The 19,814-nt window shown below is 50.6% G+C and overlaps 2 protein-coding genes across 2 annotated transcripts; both read right to left on the bottom strand.

Moving 5' to 3' along the window:
- Positions 1-8,207: 8,207 nt before the first annotated feature.
- On the bottom strand, positions 8,208-10,067 carry LOC141954313 (transcription factor SOX-17-like). Its single transcript, XM_074893702.1, has 2 exons — positions 9,675-10,067; positions 8,208-9,470 (listed from the first exon to the last, which is right to left on the bottom strand). Exons 1-2 carry the CDS (start codon positions 9,970-9,972, stop codon positions 8,533-8,535), a joined length of 1,236 nt encoding a protein of 411 aa, XP_074749803.1. The 5' UTR covers positions 9,973-10,067; the 3' UTR covers positions 8,208-8,532.
- A 7,042-nt stretch (positions 10,068-17,109) lies between these two features.
- On the bottom strand, positions 17,110-18,976 carry LOC141954309 (transcription factor SOX-17-like). Its single transcript, XM_074893688.1, has 2 exons — positions 18,610-18,976; positions 17,110-18,414 (listed from the first exon to the last, which is right to left on the bottom strand). Exons 1-2 carry the CDS (start codon positions 18,905-18,907, stop codon positions 17,477-17,479), a joined length of 1,236 nt encoding a protein of 411 aa, XP_074749789.1. The 5' UTR covers positions 18,908-18,976; the 3' UTR covers positions 17,110-17,476.
- Between the last annotated feature and the right edge of the window lie 838 nt (positions 18,977-19,814).

Raw genomic sequence — 19,814 nt, 5'->3', positions numbered from 1 at the left:
AAATTTTCACAATGAAAATTTGAATGGAATAGTGAGTAATGTAGGAAACAGAGCAGTGAGGAATCAAATCTTTCCCTGAGGAAGAGGAGACTGCTTAGTTTCTAGGCTGCAGAGGTGGGGAACAATGTAGGTTACACTGCAGAAGGAATCCCAAGAATTTCTAATGTTTCACTTAAGGGAAAATCTAATCTTAGATGCAGTACCAGCCACACTTGCCACCAGCAGATCACAACCAAAGAAGACTAAAAGCAGGCAGTACTTCTCCTATGTAAAATAAATTCTTAGCAGTAGTACTGTAGCGTTGTGTAAAGTGAAAAGCTATGGTATTAGCTCAATCCAAACTAAAGTACAATAAACTAATTGATTCTGGGTTACAAAGGACAGCTAGCTGCCCTGCTAAGTTTTAGGATTTGTGTAGTTATTTCTGTAATGCTCAGGTCATGTGTGCACAGCAAGTTATATGAAGGCCATTTGGGAACAGTAAGATGAAAATTCTTGCCCAAGGATGTGTGTTGTAGCCAGGGACTGTTACACAAACAGAGGAAATAGCACAGTTATGTCAAGGTTGTCAGGCAACAGAACAAGCCTGAACATGCTGTCTTGCATTACTGCAGTAGGTGGCTTCTCTACAACAGTAAGCCCATATTGACTGAACTATTAGCAGGACATATATTTTGATAGCAATAAGTAGTCATTCTGAATTACTTTACATATACCAAGTCAATCCAAATAGCTCATCCTGACTGGCAGAAGCATTAAGGTTGTTAGGAATGGAAGAATATTCATGTCCGATTTACCCCTAAAGAGTTTCAGCTGTCACACTTAGAATCACAGAATCATTCAGGTTGGAAAAGACCCTTGGGATCATCGAGTCCAACCATCAGCCCTACTCTACAAAGTTCTCCCCTACACCATATCCCCCAACATCTCATCTAAACGACCCTTGATTTTTCAAATTCTGCTAAAACTAGAGAATTATCTATAAACACAAGCAAGTGATTTGCTCTCTGCTTCTAAACATAGATTACATATAGCACATGGCAAATTTTTTTCATAAAGCATAGAAATTAAGATTATGCTGCTACAAATTGTTATCAACTGTATCCTTTCTCAGCCATCTAGTGGTCACGTTCCCTGGTGAGACTTCCCCTGAAGGACAGCAGTATGGCTGTTCCAATCAACCTAACTATATTTTCAGAGTAAAGCACATGCAGGAAAAAGTTATTCAGACTCTATTGTACATACTTGATTTTTGTCTTGTTATGAAAAAGATACAATAGATGAGTTGTGAATTCTGCTCTACATTTTTAAGAGGAAAAAACTTTGAAGCCAAATTACTAACAGTAATTGTCACTCTATGAAGAGCTATAAGTGCTGTAGTTTCTCTATAGTGGGAGGTGCCGCATAGACCCAAACCCTCAACGGCATTTAGCTGCTTCTCTGACTGTTCAGTCAACACTAATATGTTGAAAGCTACTACTCAGATGCCAGCTGAAGACTTGCATGTCTACTGCAAGCCAAAGATAACAGTGCTGATATGCACTCAAAGCGGACAAATTGCTCCAGCTGTGGTTCCATGAACACTACACTCAGAGCAAAACTGGACTAAGCCCAAAAACTAGTATTTTAACTTGGATTAGTGTTATTGGTTTTGTCACCATGAGAAGTGTTTGTGGTACTACAACCTCAGATTTATCAGTCAAGGTAAAGCTCCGACACAGGGTTTTCAAACTAAGTGTGTTCCTCTTTTAGCAGTGGTGCTCTGAGCTTGATCTCCTTGATGCAAATTTTTGTTTAGATCTTTTACTTTCTTCAGAAATTTGAGAGCCTTGACAAGATGGAAAGTGTTTCGCTGAGTGACAGGCTGTTTGGAAAACTGTCTGTCCCGAGATTAAATTCATCTGGATGATATTTTTGTGACTTTTGAAAGACAAAGCCTATTCCTCTACATCTTCCAACCAGAAGAGACTGTAAATGACTGCAGAACAGACTATACTGAACAGACTGTAAGTGACTACATAAACCTATTTACATAAATATGCCAACCCACTCAGCACATCTGGATTGAGGTAGGTATCCCCCATGCTAATGACAGAGTATAGGTGATGCTACACTTGCTGGCAAGTTAGTAAGGAATGCTTTAGGTGCTGTAATTGGAAATCAGACTCCTCGTGTGGATGAAACACACCTGCCTCTGAGACTCCTCACAGGGCACTAAGAAAAGGTTGAAGGAGCAGATGATCTTTGTCAGGCACTTCAGTTTATGGCAACAAAATAACAGCCTTGTTATTTTTCACATCTCCTGTGGAGATTTCCAGACTATATATATGAGAAGGTATAAAACAGTGAGTTATTCCCCAAGACATTGCCCTGACCTATTCAGGAATAGCAGAATAGATCTCATTTTGTCTCAACTTTGCATATGGGTTTCTCATTCCAAGAATATTTATAGTGAAATAAAATAGTAAATTCTGGCTGAGAATAGGTGATTTCACTTGTATCTTGACAAATTCTAGCAAGTTTTCCATGCATTAAATAGCTCTACTGATTTAACCTGTAATGCAAAAACAGTGGTGAATTAAATCCAGTCTTTATAAAGCAAGCCCAGGACACTGTGAATCAAGGTTCTTACATCAACACTAGTGAGTATTTTTGTAATATTACATTTTCAGACATCATACCAAATTCAAAGGTATGAAAAATTGATACATGTTGCATTCATTCTATGTCAAATCTGCCTCACCTTGCTCATGGAAACCACTCCCTGTTTTCACTGTTGACTTTACATGAGCAAGATGACCAGACATTGACATCTTGAAAGAATATGCATGTAATCAAGGAAATATATGTAGTCTAGCTCACAGCAACTTACAGAACTGATATTTTTCATTAAAATAATCAAGGCATAAAACAAAATCAAGACTACATAACCTGACTATACCTTAACTGTTCTCCAGTAAGTAATACTAATCTGTGCATTTGAAGCCAGAATTTGTATTGTATCAATCCATCCAAGTCCATGAATTCACAAATATTGGTTTTTGTTTCCAGTTAATTTGAACACAACCTTTGGCCACAAAAACATATTCTAATATTCTTTATCTTTGTTCAACAGGGGACAAATTTTTGTTTAAAACAGGATGTGTGCAGGATAAATTTTGTTTCTGAACAGCAATAACAAGAAGCTTTAAAGTAAATCAGACACCATAAAGTAATTCCACAATGCCTTGGAAAGAACCCAAGACTTGCTGGTACCTAAATATATTCTCTATGGATAAATGGAGTGGTCACCGTCTATGTGAACAATAACTATATTCCCCTGATAACTCCATGGAATACTCCATGAAATGAGTTTTCTCTCTGATAAGAAAAAGGATGGAAATTTTCTCTGAACTGCTGCTTATTAAAAATGCAGAAGATGCTAGAATCCTACCTTACGTGGTAAAATGTTATTTTAATGAAGAACTTTGTTTCTAAAACCTTACTTCAGCATTTTTCAGTGTCAGGTACATGGAATTATTCTGTATCACACTACAGCTATGATACATAAATAAATTATTTAATGAGAGGAGATAGCCACAATAGAAGAGCCTCAGCAGCTCAAACATTTTTACTTTGCTCATTTCTATTTCACTATAAGTGAAATACATTCCTATAACAAATATTCCAAAATAGTTGGAAAAACACTTGAAACAGAAACTTAAAATTTATTTCATTGTGAAATTCCTGTAGACTGTATCAAGCTTCAGGACAACTGGTGTTTTAAATTTATTAATATATCAAATGGCATTTCTAAACATGCATTAAAGTGTACTGTATTTTTCCTGGTGCTCTTCATTTTGAGATTCTTTTTACTAAAGGACTTGTGAGAACATGATTAGTGCTTCAGTTTTTTCTGTCAGATGACATATACCATAACCTTTGGGTGTTTCAGTTTTTTTCTCAAAAGTTTGAAACATTAATTAATATTCTAAGAGCTGTGGCATTTTCAAATTGTAGAGATACATATGAGTTATATTCATGTTTCAATTAAATTGAAGACAGATACCTTACAACTGCATTTAATCTCAGAAAATACAATGAGAGTATGCCACAATGTACTACCTGCTTTTCTGTTGCTAGGTGTTCCATGGACAGTAAGACGCACAGTGGGAAATCCCCTGTGTCTACACAATCATGTGCCCATTTAATTAAGCACATTTTTAAATCATTGGGGTAAACCAAGGTGCTTATTCATAATTTACCTGACAAGGAGTATAAAAGTTAGCCATTATTTAGGACTATGCTGCCATAGTTAAATTGTTTTTGCTCCACTATCCTAGGCTTTTCCACCTTATACTGCAATCCGTAACCCAGAATTTAAAATCTACGTATCAATTTACATTAATGTAGCAATCCTTCCCCATACAGCCATAAACGTATTGGTTGCTAAAACACTTAATATATTTCCCTTGTCTGAAAATACATATTCATTTTAGAAAGACTAAGATTTTCCATAAGTAAATCAATAGTTTTAAGAATACCTGCAAAGGGAACAATATCACTGTTACTACATTAGTATGGAAACTAATGAAAGCAGTATGGGCTCTGTAAAACAGTTCTAAGGAATAAAATAAAAATAAAATAATTTGGTATATATGATTAAAATATTTCAGAGCATCCACACCCTGATTTCCAGTTTACCATACTGGTAGCCTTGGATGTATGATGACCCCTTTGACACAGTCCCTTTAAGAGTTCCAGAAATCTGCTCCAATAACCCGAGTTGATTGTGACAGACAGAACCACCAGAGATTAACATGCACAACACTTACCAGCCCATAAACTCATGCTGCAGCTCCAGGAAACCAACAGTGAATCAGGGTGAGAAATCCTACTTCAGTCGGCACTGCCCAAACTTTGACATCAGTGTCAAAGTAGGTGCTGCACAGGCAAGCCCCAGCCACCCAACAAGGAGCCAGGCAGCCACACAAACCAGATTGGTACCCGGAGCACACACAGGAAGCTGTTAACCACACTACACATAACTGAGAAAGTCCTCAGTGTAGCCTGTGAATACAGGACAAATTAGATTATCCGTAGGCAGGATTTTCTGAAAAGTATTTGCCTTACGCTTGAACCAATCTAGCGGTTAAATTATGTTCCTGTTTCTAAATCAGTGCCCACCTCTGGTAAACAGCCCAAATGCCTGAGTATTATCCTCAGATGATATTGCACAGAGTACAGATGCCTGCAAATAAAGTTCTCAGACTTTCCATTTCAAGTCAGTTTTCTACAGCTTTAGCAAGACATTTGGACCACAAATTTTTCATCCCAGGCAGCTGGCTCTAGCAGAGTACAGAAGTTTCAGCTAAAAGTGGTCAGATATTTCTGAAAATAAGGCTTGAGGAATTAGGTTCTTTCAACCATATTAAATCAGTCTTAGGACCCTTTTGCAGGAGTTTTTAATACTTAGCCTGGGATAGGCATTGCCTCAGTGTCAAGAGGTGTGACTACCATTGTCCTCTGTGAAACACTGCCCAAGTTCTACAATTGAAACTCTAAAACAGAAACTATTAACTCTACAAAGCACGAGGAGCACTGGACATGAAGTGTGAAGCAGGAAGGCAGGGGAAACAGCTCACGAAGATGGAGCTACCTCATGGGCTAACAGCAGGCACCAACAGTGGGAGGAGAGAGAAAAGAATAAAGATGAGGGGTTGCAATGAGGTAGGAAAGAGGGCACGGTTGGGACAGGAACAGAATCAGGAGATACCAAGGAGTAGGGGTGAAGATAAAGAGAGTGGGGAACTATGAACAGGAAAGAAAAAGGGGTTAAAAAAAGCCAAACAATTAAGGGAAGGGACAGAATATGGGTAGATTTCAGAAAAATTGAAAAAGCATGTTATTTTGATAACGGAAAGAGGATATACAAACCAGGTAGGAGTGTTTAGGCTGTTATGGAAAAGGAAAACTGCTAATGTGAGCAACAAAAAGAACATAAACTAGGCAAAGAATACAGTAAAAGGAGACTATAACAAAAGGAAAGGTACGGAAAAGATGGAGGCAAAGCAAGAGTTGTCATTCCAGAAATGGAAATTGAACCAATTATTCCACAGCCTCAGCATTGTTTTGTTGTCCTGCACTATTATCTCAAAATCCACTGACAATGTTTGTTCCTCAGTCTTCACCTTGTGGCAGGTCAAAATACAGGCTCACACAGCAGGAGAGGATAAAACTGTTATTTGATGAGGCATTCCTCAGTGGCTGCTTCATTTCATGCAGTTGACAGACAAAGTTCTAGGATGAAATCAGTATTAGAAAGCAGGCAGCAAATGAAAGGACCAACAAGAAGAGATCAAATGAGGCAGGAAAACGGTCACCTCAAGGTTAAGGCAATTTAACAATACTTTGGAGAGTTGCATCCTGTAAATACTACAGTCACAAAGTTCTATGTAATAACATATTTCCTTTGAGACTGATTGCATTGCACCAGTCTCTCACTTCACCAAGGAATCAGTTTGGGATGATGTGCAGAAGCATTGAGCTCTCATAACTGCAACTGAAGGCAAAGGGGAATTCGACTTGGGAAGGAAAAAGTGCTGTGCTATAATTATAGAGCATTTTGGTTTCAATCTTCACGTATCATTTCTGTGTAAACTATGAATTGTGTTGGGAGTTCCACAGAAAATGTGTGTATCATTTACAATTAATGCCTATATCATAATATTACTTGCTAAAGGTTAATTAGAGCTGCTCTAGTAAACTTAATTCTGGAAGTTCTTTGATTTCCTAATCTTCAGGATCTCCTAAATCAAGCTTACTTTCCTTACTTTACTTTTACTGGAGGATGTTTTTCAAATTTTATAATGTAATTCAGCTAGGTACTGCGGCTATATAATACAACTATTACAGAAAAAAATGAGTCTTAGAACATCTGTAACAAATCAATATAAGAAAAAAAGAAAAATTCATATTATTTCAATATACCTAAACATCTATTCAGAGTGTATCTAATGTTTGTCTTCACTGTTCTTTTGGGTTTTTGTGCTATGGCATGAGCAAGAGCTAAAAGTTCCTATGGTTTTAGCAGTCTGTAACTGAAGGAGTACAAGTAGCACGATGGGCATCACTAGTGCTGGTCATCTAGGAGCCACAACTGGACTAATCCAACCTGTTCAACTACAAAGTTTTCACTATTAAACTTATACTGACCTATAACTGTAACATGTTCAATGTTTCTTTCCAGACAAATACATCCTAATAAAATGTCCATGTTGTTCCTAAGACACTCACATATATGCAGTCTTATTTCCCACCCCTGATACTAGAAACATGACACTGGCCTTCACACTTCCCTCCTTGTAAAGCTGAGGGAAAGATGTTACAACAATACTAGACACCATGATTTCATGTGAACTTTTTCAGTACTACACTTACATGCAGTTAAACATCACTGAAGTCAAAGAACATAATACAGGTCACTTCTGACAAATAAAATTACACTGTCTGAATTAATAAATACAACATTATCTGCTCAAGTATGTTTCTACTAGATTTGCTTGAAAATAGCACAGCTGGGTCTATGTACATAACAGGTGTTCAGAAAATGTTCATTATCATTTAATTTTTATAAAACCAATTATGAATTACACAAATGGAATTTTTGCAGGACTTATCCATGACTCAGGTCAGAAAACCTAGTGCAAGATAAAGCACATTTACCTAAAAATATTTATATTACAAATGTCATTGATATCACTTTTGAACTGTCATTTGCAAATTAAAATATTTTAAATTCTCTACAACTCTTGTAGGTTGACCCCAGCCAGTGTCTTCAGAAGAGATATCAGAAGTACTGTTAGCTTTGTGCTTACCTGACAGCATTATGATGAGAATGAGATGGAGTTGCACTCTTGCAATGGCAGAAGTGTCACAGAGCAGTACAGCTGAACATGCTAAAAAACCCTACAAAAAACGCAGTTAGTCACATGTTCTGTACTCCAAGAGACAGAGCGCAGCACAGGTCTAACCACTCGGCTATGTAACAGGAATACAGCCACACCTGGGAACAAACTTCTTTGGTCCTGGAGACCATTTTAGAGCTATTGCCTTGGTGAAAGAAAGCGCCCGACAGCATCTCCATTCCCTTTACTCCACCTTAGGCCATGACTGATTTAACGTTAGTGTCCCTTAACGGCCATATGGCCAAGAAGATTGACAGAAACGGCTGTACATGAGTTTATTTTCCTGAAGTACAAAAAAAAAGGATAAATATAGTTAAAACAGCTAATGAAAACATGTCCTGGGCAAACAAGTAACAGTGCTGATGTTGCAAGAATAACGGCAATTTTGGACGTGAACGCAAAAAAGCTGTAAACGTGCTGGCACACCAGTCGAAAACCAGTTTGAACCCTGCTTTTAATACGCACGACAGTAGCATCTTTCCGCCCAGATGGGATTAGCGAAACTCTCCCCAGAAGTTTCAAATAAATTACATAAATAGGAGCGGGGCCGAGCGCCGCCGTGCCAGTCCAGTCCCTGGCGAGTCCCTCACACGCCGGGGTAGCCGCAGTAGTAGACGGCGCTGCTGGCGTCCGACACGGCCGAGGAGACGGGCCCCGCGCCCTCGGGCGCCGGCAGCCCGGCGGCGTCGTGGCCCGCCGCGAAGGGCAGCCCCAGCTCGGGCTTGCAGGCGAAGCGCAGGTACTGCTCGAACTCGGTGCGGTCCACCTCGCCCAGCAGCTCCTCTTGCGGCAAGTGCTCCAGCGGCTCCCGGCACGGCGCCGCCTCGGGCGGCGGCGACGGCTGCCCCACCGCCCCCGGCGGCAGCGCCGGCGGCAGCGGCGGGCCGCGCCCCGGGCCCGGCGGCTGGCACGCCTGCCCGTAGTAGGCGTGCAGCGGCGCCGGGCAGCCCAGCAGCGCCTGCAAGGAGCCGCCCGGGCCCAGCGCATCGCCCGGCGGCAGGTGCCGGCGGAGCGCCGCGCCCGCCGGGCTCTCGGCCGCCACCGCCGCCGGGTGCGGGTACTCGGCCGCCGCCGGGTGCGGGCCGTAGCCGTAGGGCCCCAGCGCGCACTCCTCCTGCAGCCCCGCCGCCAAGAACGGCGCCTCGCCCTCCGCCGCGTCCAGCGGCGACGGGTCCGGCGTCGGCAGGCTGTAGCCCTCGAAGGCGGCGCCCAGCGGCGGACAGTCCCGGTAGTGGCCCCCCGCCGCCGCCGCCGCGTAGCCCTGCTCGGCGTAGGGCAGGCCCAGGCCCTCCACGCACATCCTGCCGCCGCCGGCTTCGCTGCCCAGCCCGGGCCCCGCCGCCTCCGCCAGGCCGTGCTGCAGGAAGCCGCCGCTCTCCACCCGCTTCAGGCGCTTCACCTGCTTCCGCCGCCGCGGCCGGTACTTGTAGTTGGGGTGGTCCTGCATGTGCTGCACCCGCAGCCGCTCCGCCTCCTCCACGAACGGACGCTTCTCCGCCAGCGACAGCGCCTTCCACGATTTCCCTGCGCCCACGAGCACCGTCAGACCCACCGGCCGCCCACCGACGCCCGGACCCGCCGGCGCCGCCGCCGCCCCCGCCCGCAGCCCGGGCCCGGCTCCCCGCCCCCCGGCTCCCCGCCCCCCGGCTCCCCGCCCGCCGGCTCCCCCGAGCACCCCGCTCCCCGCCCGACCCTCGAGTCCCGCCCGCCGGGAGCTCCCGCGCTCACCCAGCATCTTGCTGAGCTCAGCGTTGTGCAGGTCCGGGTTCTGCTGCGCCAGCCGCTTGCGCTCGTCCTTCGCCCACACCATGAAGGCGTTCATGGGCCGCCGGATCCGCGCCTCGCTCTTGCTGCGCCCGCCCGCCGCCCCCGACGGCGCCGCCTCGCCCTTCGCCTTCGCCTCGCCCAGCGGGCTCAGCGCCTCTGCCCAGGGGCAGGGGCCCACGGCCGGCATCATGATGGGCAGCGAGCACCGCCCCTGCGCCTGGTCCTCGCTGCTGGCGTAGCCCGCATCGGGGCTGCTCATCTCGGGACGGGACGCGCCGCCAAGGCCGAACGCTGCGGCGGAGCCGCAGGACTGACCGGACGCCGGGACCCCGCTCGCTGCTGCCGGCCGCCGCCGCCCGGCCCTATTTGAGCTGCGGCGCGGCCAATGGGGCGGCGGGGGCGGGCGGGGGCGCGGGGCGACCCCGGGGCTCCTCCCGGCGCGGCACCTGCGCAGGTCGCGGCGCCCGGCGCGGCTCCCGCTCCCCCCACAACCGGCTGCCCCGCGGTGACGGAGCGGAGGTGCTTCGGTGCATCCGCGCTCCCAGCCGCGGCGGCGTTAGCACCGCGCACGGGGAGAGGGCTCCTCCCGTCTGGCCGCCACTGCCGCCTCTCCACCGGACCCTCTCTCGCCCTTCCCCCTCCGTGCTTTGCCTCTTTGGCACGGTGGTTCCGTTAAATCACGGCGTGTTCGAATTTCGACGGACCCTCGGTCCACCGGAGTATTGAGAAAGTCTGTGCAGACAATACTGTTTGGTTTTTCCGAAAAAGGTCTTTTGGGGTTTTTTCGCGAATTATTTTTATAACTGTCCGACTGCCGTCATTGTGAGCGTCGTCCTGATAAATGGGACATTCTCATCAGCTGTCATAGCTCTTCCATTTTAAGCTGTCTAGTGTTTGATCGCATTTTCAATCGTACCAATAACCCTGTTTTCCCTTGAGTTCCTCGGAAGGTATTTTATTAGTGCCGTATTTCATGCAGGATGAATGCGTAGAAAAACTGCCCATAACGGAGCGCGATCTGCAGCCCTGGCGTGACCCGGCGTGTCTCTGTCGGCCCTTTCCTCACGCAGCGTAACCAACCGTGCGGACTGAAAACATCCGCGCCTTTGTGCGTGAGATGACGGCTTCCTACTTAAACAAAACGGCCGTGAGGCTACGGGAGGGGGAATACTGAATAAGTGGTGCCCTCGGTAATTAAACTGAAGATAACGCCTTTTTTTTCCTCCGATAAGGCGGGCTTTTGGGTGTCAGCCTCTCCCAGCCGGGCGGGCGGCGGGGCGGGCCGTGCTCCCGCCGGGGCGGGCCGGTGCTCCCGGGAGCACCCCCGGCAGCTCGCTGCCCTCGGGGAACCCCTTGTCTTCCCTCCAGCGACCGACACGGGAATTGTTTAAGGCATCGTACGATTTCTTGTCCGGTACCTCTGAGTTCGTGTTTCGCTTGAAGTCGGGACTGAATAATTTTGGGTTCGTTCTTAGCAAAGACCAGCGCTGACGTGGGTTTAGTCCTTCATATTCCACATGGAGGGTGCAACCCCCAAAAGCGAATGCAAATGCCTGCAGGCTGGGAAAGGGGCGGGGGGGCGGAATAAGTACTCGAGGAACGATCAAGCGGCCATTTAAGGATAATGACGATGATGATGATGTCAACCTAAATTGGACAACAATCCGTTCGCACAGAAATTAGGTCAATACATTTACATTTAAACCCCTTAAACTGCAGGAAAGAATGGTTTCTCCGCTCTAGTTTTTAACACACGCACACACAGAGGATCGCTTGTATTCTTTAGACAGTTATTTTAATTTTCCTCAGTATCAAAACAGGCAGCCGCCCCCTTCCCTGCTGTCACTGGGAGCCGATTTTGAGGGAAAAAATTGCCACCCTCAAGGACGGGGCCGAGGGCCAGGCCCTGTCTCACTGCTTTGAGTGGGCTGCCCTGGAGCCCGGCGCCGCACCGCTGCTCTCCGGGACACTGCGCGGCGGCCGCGTCCCCTCATGTCACCCCTTGGTGCCCGCCACCGCCGCCTCCCTGGCAGCGGGACGGAAAGTCTTTGTCGCCAGGAGACTGCCGGGCGAGCGCTGCCGGCGGCGGGTGGCCCCGCGGGTCCTCCACCACCCCGCGGGGAGGCACCGCCTCGTCCCAGCGCCGTGATCCCGGGAATTTCCCGCTGTCCCTGGCCAGAGCGCGCTGGCGAGCCGGGTGCGGGGTGTTTGGGCGGGAGACACGCGATCTCCCGAGCGTGCTGCGGGTTTTCTTCGGCAGACACGACACGGGACGGCCGAATCCCGCAGCGGCGCGAATCGCCTCCCGCAGTTCACCCACGGCAGGTGACAGCCTGAGAGCGGGAGTTTACGGGGCTTGTGCCACAAAGCGGCTCCACCCGTCACCGCCGCCACCGGCAGCACCCCCGAGCGCGAATGGTTTCCGAGCGCCAAAAGGAGGGATCCGGCTGCACCAAGAGGGGACGTTAGGAGAGGCGGCGAACACATCGCAGCCTACTCGAAGGAAGGGTGGCTTGGAAACGAGTTTCAGAAATAACATCAGCATGTGATTCCACCCGGGTTTCGGCCTCGGGACGCCACTCGCGCCCGTGGGACACTGCCGTCCGGGGTGAGAACAGACCTTCAATGGGGGCCGGCAGCAGCGGGGGCCGGGCGGCGCCGCACCCCCCAAATCAGGGAGGGGAAACAAAAAACTCACCCTTTTCCTACACGGGTGCCAACGCGTTCATAACCTGTCGCTTCACAGCGTAGAAACTGCTTATTCACGATGACAATCATTTTCTTTTCTTTTTCTTTTTTCTTCAGAAGGTGTGGGCTTTGAGGCTTTTTTCCCAGCCCGGTGAATAAAAGCGAGGAGGGATTCAGCAGCACCCGAACTAGAGAGAAGTCACTCAGCTATGCACGAGAACCAGGAGAGTTACACAGCATTTGCTCTGGAGCAGGATTCACATCTTAACTGAAATCTCTTTATGCCACGGGCCCCCTGGGGGCTCCCCGAGTCAGTCATTCAGGGTAAAATACACTCACTTAACGGGAGTAACTTGACGGGAGGGACTATGACCCTCTTAAAACGGGATCATCGTTACTAGCTGGGCTCAGTTGCAGAGGCCATACCTCCACGTGGATGCCCGTCGGGGTAACCAAAGTGGCCTCTGCTCCAGTGTGACTCAGTTCTGACTGCTTCCTCCCCACCAAGTGACTTCACCGGCCACTTGATGGTATTCAGCTAGGGGAACCAAATTCCTGGCCTGGATTTCCTGCCGTTTGCCCAAAGCCTTTGCCCATGGGCCAAGCTGGGCAAAGCCTGATAGCTCTTGAGGCAGGGGTAGCTGTCGGGCTGCGACCACCCTCGCAACTGGAGGCTGTGGTGACCCACGTGCGATGAGACCAGGGCAAGACTGGGTTGGCCTCCGTTGTTTGCCCGCAAGGCTCCACTGCTGGTTGCAACCCAGTAGGCATTGAGCAGTGGGGACACATGTCATAGCAGACCTTGACCAGGAATGAAGGGCAGGCCAAACAGTTGACGGTTGGTGACTACCGGCTATGACACCAGTGGGAATCTATTCATCCAATGACTCATGGCATGTCACATGTGTCGGTTACTGATTCTGGCAACCAATTACAGATGTGGCCATAGGTGGACGGGCCACCTTCGCTTAACATGGAAAAGAAGCGTATATAAATCATATGTTTGATAAACAGCAAAAAACAGCAGCCTGCGAGAAGCCTTGAGCAATCAGTGCTCTGTGTTGGATGCAGAGACAGTGGCCATATCGTCAACCACACAGAAGGTGAAAGAAACTGTCCTCATTTTGCAGATGGGAAGCTGAAGCAGGATGACTGAGCTCTGATCTTGCAGGCATTTAATTGGTCAACACAATAATTGTCTGTTAAACGTTAAGCAGATGTAGGCATGTAAGTACTGGATCTCACAGGCCTGTCCGTAAGACCCATCACTTGGTGCAGCCAGAGAGGGTCAAGGCCCACCAGGCCCTGACGTACACTAATATCCAAGTAAAACACCCCAGGAGGTTCTCGCACCGCTTTTCGTTCCCACTTGAATCATGGGGCAATTGCAACAGAATTTGGCAGTGGGTCTGAGAGAGAGCAAAGCCCTGAAGACCATGGGAGACTCACAGCAGTGAGGCCCCAGCCACGCAGCCGGCTCTCATGGCGGGCTGCAGGCAGGGCCACGGGGGACACGGGTGGGGGGGTCTAATATGGGAAGGGAAGGGAAGGGAAGGGAAGGGAAGGGAAGGGAAGGGAAGGGAAGGGAAGGGAAGGGAAGGGAAGGGAAGGGAAGGGAAGGGAAGGGAAGGGAAGGGAAGGGAAGGGAAGGGAAGGGAAGGGAAGGGAAGGGAAGGGAAGGGAAGGGAAGGGAAGGGAAGGGAAGGGAAGGGGAGGGGAGGGGAGGGGAGGGGAGGGGAGGGGAGGGGAGGGGAGGGGGAGGGAAAAGAGAAAAGAAAAGAAAAGAAAAGAAAAGAAAAGAAAAGAAAAGAAAAGAAAAGAAAAGAAAAGAAAAGAAAAGAAAAGAAAAGAAAAGAAAAGAAAAGAAAAGAAAAGAAAAGAAAAGAAAAGAAAAGAAAAGAAAAGAAAAGAAAAGAAAAGAAAAGAAAAGAAAAGAAAAGCTCCTACACTTGCAGTGCGACACCCACATAACGAGCCTGGCTGTGTTAGGAAAAATCGAGATCCGACTACGGACCTCTTGAAACATGACGAATTGGTAAGAGAGGGACAAAAAGAAAAGAAGAGCCGAATACCTTCAGGGCACAAGCGGCCTGCGTGAGCTGCAGAGAGCCCTCACCCTCCCTGTGGGAAGGGGCCTGAAGGCACTGCCCTGCTAATGCCGGTCTTTACCTGGAGAGCGGCTGTTCTGGCAAGGTTAGGAGGACGTTTAAAGATGTCGCCCTGTGTTTTTGGTTTACTTTTTGGAGTAACCCAGACCCGCCAATAGCCAAGCGGATGCGGTTTGCAGGGCGGGAGCTGCCCCGGGTGCAGTGCCGGGGGGGGTGACAGTGCCAGACCCGGCTCTGCCCGAAGGGTACGGCCGAGGGAAGAGACCAAGAGGCACCTCGGGCCGTGGCAGGTCCTTGCAACCTTCTCCAAAACCCCCCGAGGCAGGCAGCCTCCGCTTCCACCGCCTGACCGCCAGAACCGTGTCATGGAAAACACCTGACAAAGATAATTAACCAGTTTTGGGGTCCTTCTTTTAATACCCGATTGTCATGGGTGCTCACGGGATGTGAGGAAGGTTTAACGTTTTCAAAAGGGCTACAGGACAGCTTTAGGTGTACATCATGTAGAATCGGAAAGCCGAGACATGCTCTATGGAAAGCAGGTCTTGGACGGAGCTTCAGAAAATTTTGCTCCCAGTGTATTTATTGGCAGTGCATAAACCTGCCACATTTTGGACATGTTAAAGAAAGTTCAGACAGTTTTTAAAAAAGCTACACATGTGGTTACATACAGGAAAATAACGCTCCTTTGATTTGAGTCTGCAAAAGCTCTGTGCAAAGGGTTGTTGTTAAGATCTGCCTATACATCATCACCACACAGTTTGACACCCAGGACTGCTATGCTGGCCAACCCTTCTCCCAAAAACTATATGTTTATTTAACAGAGTTTATTATCAATCACTTCCGGTATTATAAAAAATAACTAGGTTTTCAACCTTCGTCATGAACCCGCTTACAGTGTCAGGTTCGCTTCAGCTTTCAGCTGTCGGACACGTTGTGGTGAAGGAGAGCGGAGCAAAGCCTGCACCTAAATGAAAAATGACAAGAAATGGTGGCAAACTTATCAAAAGCACAGTAATGAGTTATTTCCAAAATCAGCCAAAGTGATTTCCCCCCAGAAAGCCGTGAACGTGTGCGAAAAGAGCAACACGAATTTAATTTAATCCTGTAGGTTGAAGCCGTATAATAAAAAGAAAAACTGAACGAATACAAACCCACCATTTCTCATGCATTGTTTCCTTACTGGGTTTACGTGTCTATGCTTCGGAAGACGTAATACATTTTTCCAAATCAAAGTACCGAGAAGACATCTGATGTCCTCGTCCCGACATACCTCCTCATTCAGGAATACATCATTTTTCTCGTGTGCACGTGGAAGAGGAGTGAAGAGAGTGGCAGGGTGGGTATTTTAGGTACACCTCTGAGATTTGAAGACTGTGTGAAAAGTAAAACGGGAGGATTAAGAAACCGGAGGGTAGACCATTTTACCGAATACTAAGGGTTTGGACGCACTTTAATTCAAGACTCACTAATAGTATCCAATCGCGTAGTCAATTTTGGCCAGCGAGGCTATGTTCGAAACTCACTGCCCGAGGCAGTTCGCATCTGGGGCTCTGCACGCTGTTTTATCTTTCACCGGTAGAAACATAAGCCCCTTTAAATGTAATTTGAAAATGCACCCGATTTAATTTCCCGTCCTCATGGAAGACAGGTTAATCAGCGGGCAAGTCTGCCACTTCGGGCCCCATCCCCTCCTCCCCAGGGCTCAGTTCCCCAGCTTTATCTTGGGAAGCAAACGACTCAGACGACTGTTACCTCCTCCCCCCGATTTAAGTAATAAACATAATGAATTTATCAGTCCCACCCCACAGCTGGACTCAGTACTAACATCGAAATTAATTAAACCACCTTTTTTTTCCACGGAAGTTCAACCACAGGGTGCATATTTGTCAGTCACACGGTATTTCTATCTATAGTCGCGATGACGTAGCATAAGGAATTTCTTTAGGAAAGAAAAGGTAAGATTCTGCGACGTAGGGTTGAGGGTGCCGCTGTGGTTGGGTGCCCGAGCGGGCTGCTCCCGGCCGGCCGGCTGCCCCCTTTAGAGGATCGTGGCAAAGTTTTTCACCTACTTTGAACTCTGATTTAGTGCTCTCGGCAGTGCAGATCTGCAATCCCCCGCTGCCAGCCCCTGCCCCGGCGCAGCAACGGCAGCCTCCGGGACACGAAAGACATTCTCCCCGGGGAGGTGTTTCACCTAGCGCTTATCCAGCCATTTCAGCAAGGCACTAGGCCTAATGGCATCCGATGTGTCCACGATCACATTAAACCCAGACCCAAAACCCAGCCTACTTCGGTAAGAGCTTTCTTACAGTCTTTCACCATTCAAACAGAAAATAGATTGCTTTAAAAAAAAAAAAAAAGTCAGACACATCAATCGACCCTCTAAGAAACCACGAATACAGTTTTAAAAAAATTAAAGAGCAGCGTGGAGCAGACAGTTTCTGAACACTTAAAGTTTTGTTCGAGCAAGAGGTAGGAAGACTATGTCTACAGAAAGAGTGTCAGGACTTAAGACTTAGTGCAAGGGACATTCGTAAAAGCAGTTTGAAACCCAATAATAACCTGTTAAAAAGGACGATAACATCTCTTCGAGGGGATATCAGCGACCAGTTTTATTATTTTCCCTTTATTTGTAAAAGTGCAAAATTATTCTGTACAAATCCGACATATAAAAACCAGCACTCTGTACAACATTACAAAAGCATACGGATCTCCACCAAGATCCCAGAAACTGTATTCCACGGGCGTAACTAGCATCTCGATTCCCCAGCAGGAACAGTTTTACACGTCACTGTCGGACAGCGACGGCCAGACCTGCACCCCCTGGACGGCGAGGCAGCGCGTCGCCTTTTAAACCTCGAGCAGGTCACGAATACCCCGTGTCAGTTCTCAAGATTCAAATAAATTACATAAATAGGAGCGGGGCCGAGCGCCGCCGTGCCAGTCCAGTCCCTGGCGAGTCCCTCACACGCCGGGGTAGCCGCAGTAGTAGACGGCGCTGCTGGCGTCCGACACGGCCGAGGAGACGGGCCCCGCGCCCTCGGGCGCCGGCAGCCCGGCGGCGTCGTGGCCCGCCGCGAAGGGCAGCCCCAGCTCGGGCTTGCAGGCGAAGCGCAGGTACTGCTCGAACTCGGTGCGGTCCACCTCGCCCAGCAGCTCCTCTTGCGGCAAGTGCTCCAGCGGCTCCCGGCACGGCGCCGCCTCGGGCGGCGGCGACGGCTGCCCCACCGCCCCCGGCGGCAGCGCCGGCGGCAGCGGCGGGCCGCGCCCCGGGCCCGGCGGCTGGCACGCCTGCCCGTAGTAGGCGTGCAGCGGCGCCGGGCAGCCCAGCAGCGCCTGCAAGGAGCCGCCCGGGCCCAGCGCATCGCCCGGCGGCAGGTGCCGGCGGAGCGCCGCGCCCGCCGGGCTCTCGGCCGCCACCGCCGCCGGGTGCGGGTACTCGGCCGCCGCCGGGTGCGGGCCGTAGCCGTAGGGCCCCAGCGCGCACTCCTCCTGCAGCCCCGCCGCCAAGAACGGCGCCTCGCCCTCCGCCGCGTCCAGCGGCGACGGGTCCGGCGTCGGCAGGCTGTAGCCCTCGAAGGCGGCGCCCAGCGGCGGACAGTCCCGGTAGTGGCCCCCCGCCGCCGCGTAGCCCTGCTCGGCGTAGGGCAGGCCCAGGCCCTCCACGCACATCCTGCCGCCGCCGCCGCCGGCTTCGCTGCCCAGCCCGGGCCCCGCCGCCTCCGCCAGGCCGTGCTGCAGGAAGCCGCCGCTCTCCACCCGCTTCAGGCGCTTCACCTGCTTCCGCCGCCGCGGCCGGTACTTGTAGTTGGGGTGGTCCTGCATGTGCTGCACCCGCAGCCGCTCCGCCTCCTCCACGAACGGACGCTTCTCCGCCAGCGACAGCGCCTTCCACGATTTCCCTGCGCCCACGAGCACCGTCAGACCCACCGGCCGCCCACCGACGCCCGGACCCGCCGGCGCCGCCGCCCCCGCCCGCAGCCCGGGCCCGGCTCCCCGCCCCCCGGCTCCCCGCCCGCCGGCTCCCGCGGCTCCCCCGAGCACCCCGCTCCCCGCCCGGCCCTCGAGTCCCGCCCGCCGAGAGCTCCCGCGCTCACCCAGCATCTTGCTGAGCTCAGCGTTGTGCAGGTCCGGGTTCTGCTGCGCCAGCCGCTTGCGCTCGTCCTTCGCCCACACCATGAAGGCGTTCATGGGCCGCCGGATCCGCGCCTCGCTCTTGCTGCGCCCGCCCGCCGCCCCCGACGGCGCCGCCTCGCCCTTCGCCTTCGCCTCGCCCAGCGGGCTCAGCGCCTCTGCCCAGGGGCAGGGGCCCACGGCCGGCATCATGATGGGCAGCGAGCACCGCCCCTGCGCCTGGTCCTCGCTGCTGGCGTAGCCCGCATCGGGGCTGCTCATCTCGGGACGGGACGCGCCGCCAAGGCCGAACGCTGCGGCGGAGCCGCAGGACTGACCGGACGCCGGGACCCCGCTCGCTGCTGCCGGCCGCCGCCGCCGCCCGGCCCTATTTGAGCTGCGGCGCGGCCAATGGGGCGGCGGGGCGGGCGGGGGCGGTGGCGGCTCCCGCGGGGGCGCGGGGCGGCCCCAGGGCTCCTCCCGGCGCGGCACCTGCGCAGGTCGCGGCGCCCGGCGCGGCTCCCGCTGCCCCGCCCCCGCGGGACCAGGGGAGTGTTCGGCGGCACCGGCGGCGCGTTCGTAAGCGGCCCTCGGGCTGCAGCCCCGCTCCCCGCCACGGCAGCAGAGAGCGGCCCAGCGAGGCCGTGCGCTGCCGCCCCGTCAGCCGGCAAACACCCGGCGGTCACCGGCCCGGCCGGGGAGGGACAACCCTGACCGCGGAGACGCGGAAGAGGTGGAAGGGACAGATTATTTTCAGCCACACCGAGACACCCCGGAACGCCCGGGGAGACGCAAGGGGCTGCTGCTGTAGGCACATTTGGGAAGTGACTTGGGAAGGATAAACCAAGCCATCATCTGTACCACACACTTCAGCCTCCTGCCTTCCCCTGCTGCCTCTGCATGTCTTGCCTCGTAACCCCATGCAAGATGGAAACCGCGTGGGACAGTAGGACACTGAATCCACAGCAAAGCCTATGAAACATGTCCTATCCTGCTTTTTCCTACTTCGTAGTAAGGCTATTCAGTATTTACCAAAGGCTCAAATATTTGTTGTAGGTAGGGTAATTTGCCTTAGGTATTATTTAAGTTGAGCTCTGCAGTAGGGATGGCTTGTTGCGTTGCCTCGTCCAGCATTCCTCCGATTTTCCTGAACAAATAAACTGTAAATACAAACACGTTTGTAAAAACT

This window comes from Strix uralensis, chromosome 1 (genome assembly GCF_047716275.1).
Source record: "Strix uralensis isolate ZFMK-TIS-50842 chromosome 1, bStrUra1, whole genome shotgun sequence".
Classification (NCBI taxonomy): domain Eukaryota; kingdom Metazoa; phylum Chordata; class Aves; order Strigiformes; family Strigidae; genus Strix; species Strix uralensis.
This window is presented reverse-complemented; position numbering and strand designations above follow the sequence as displayed.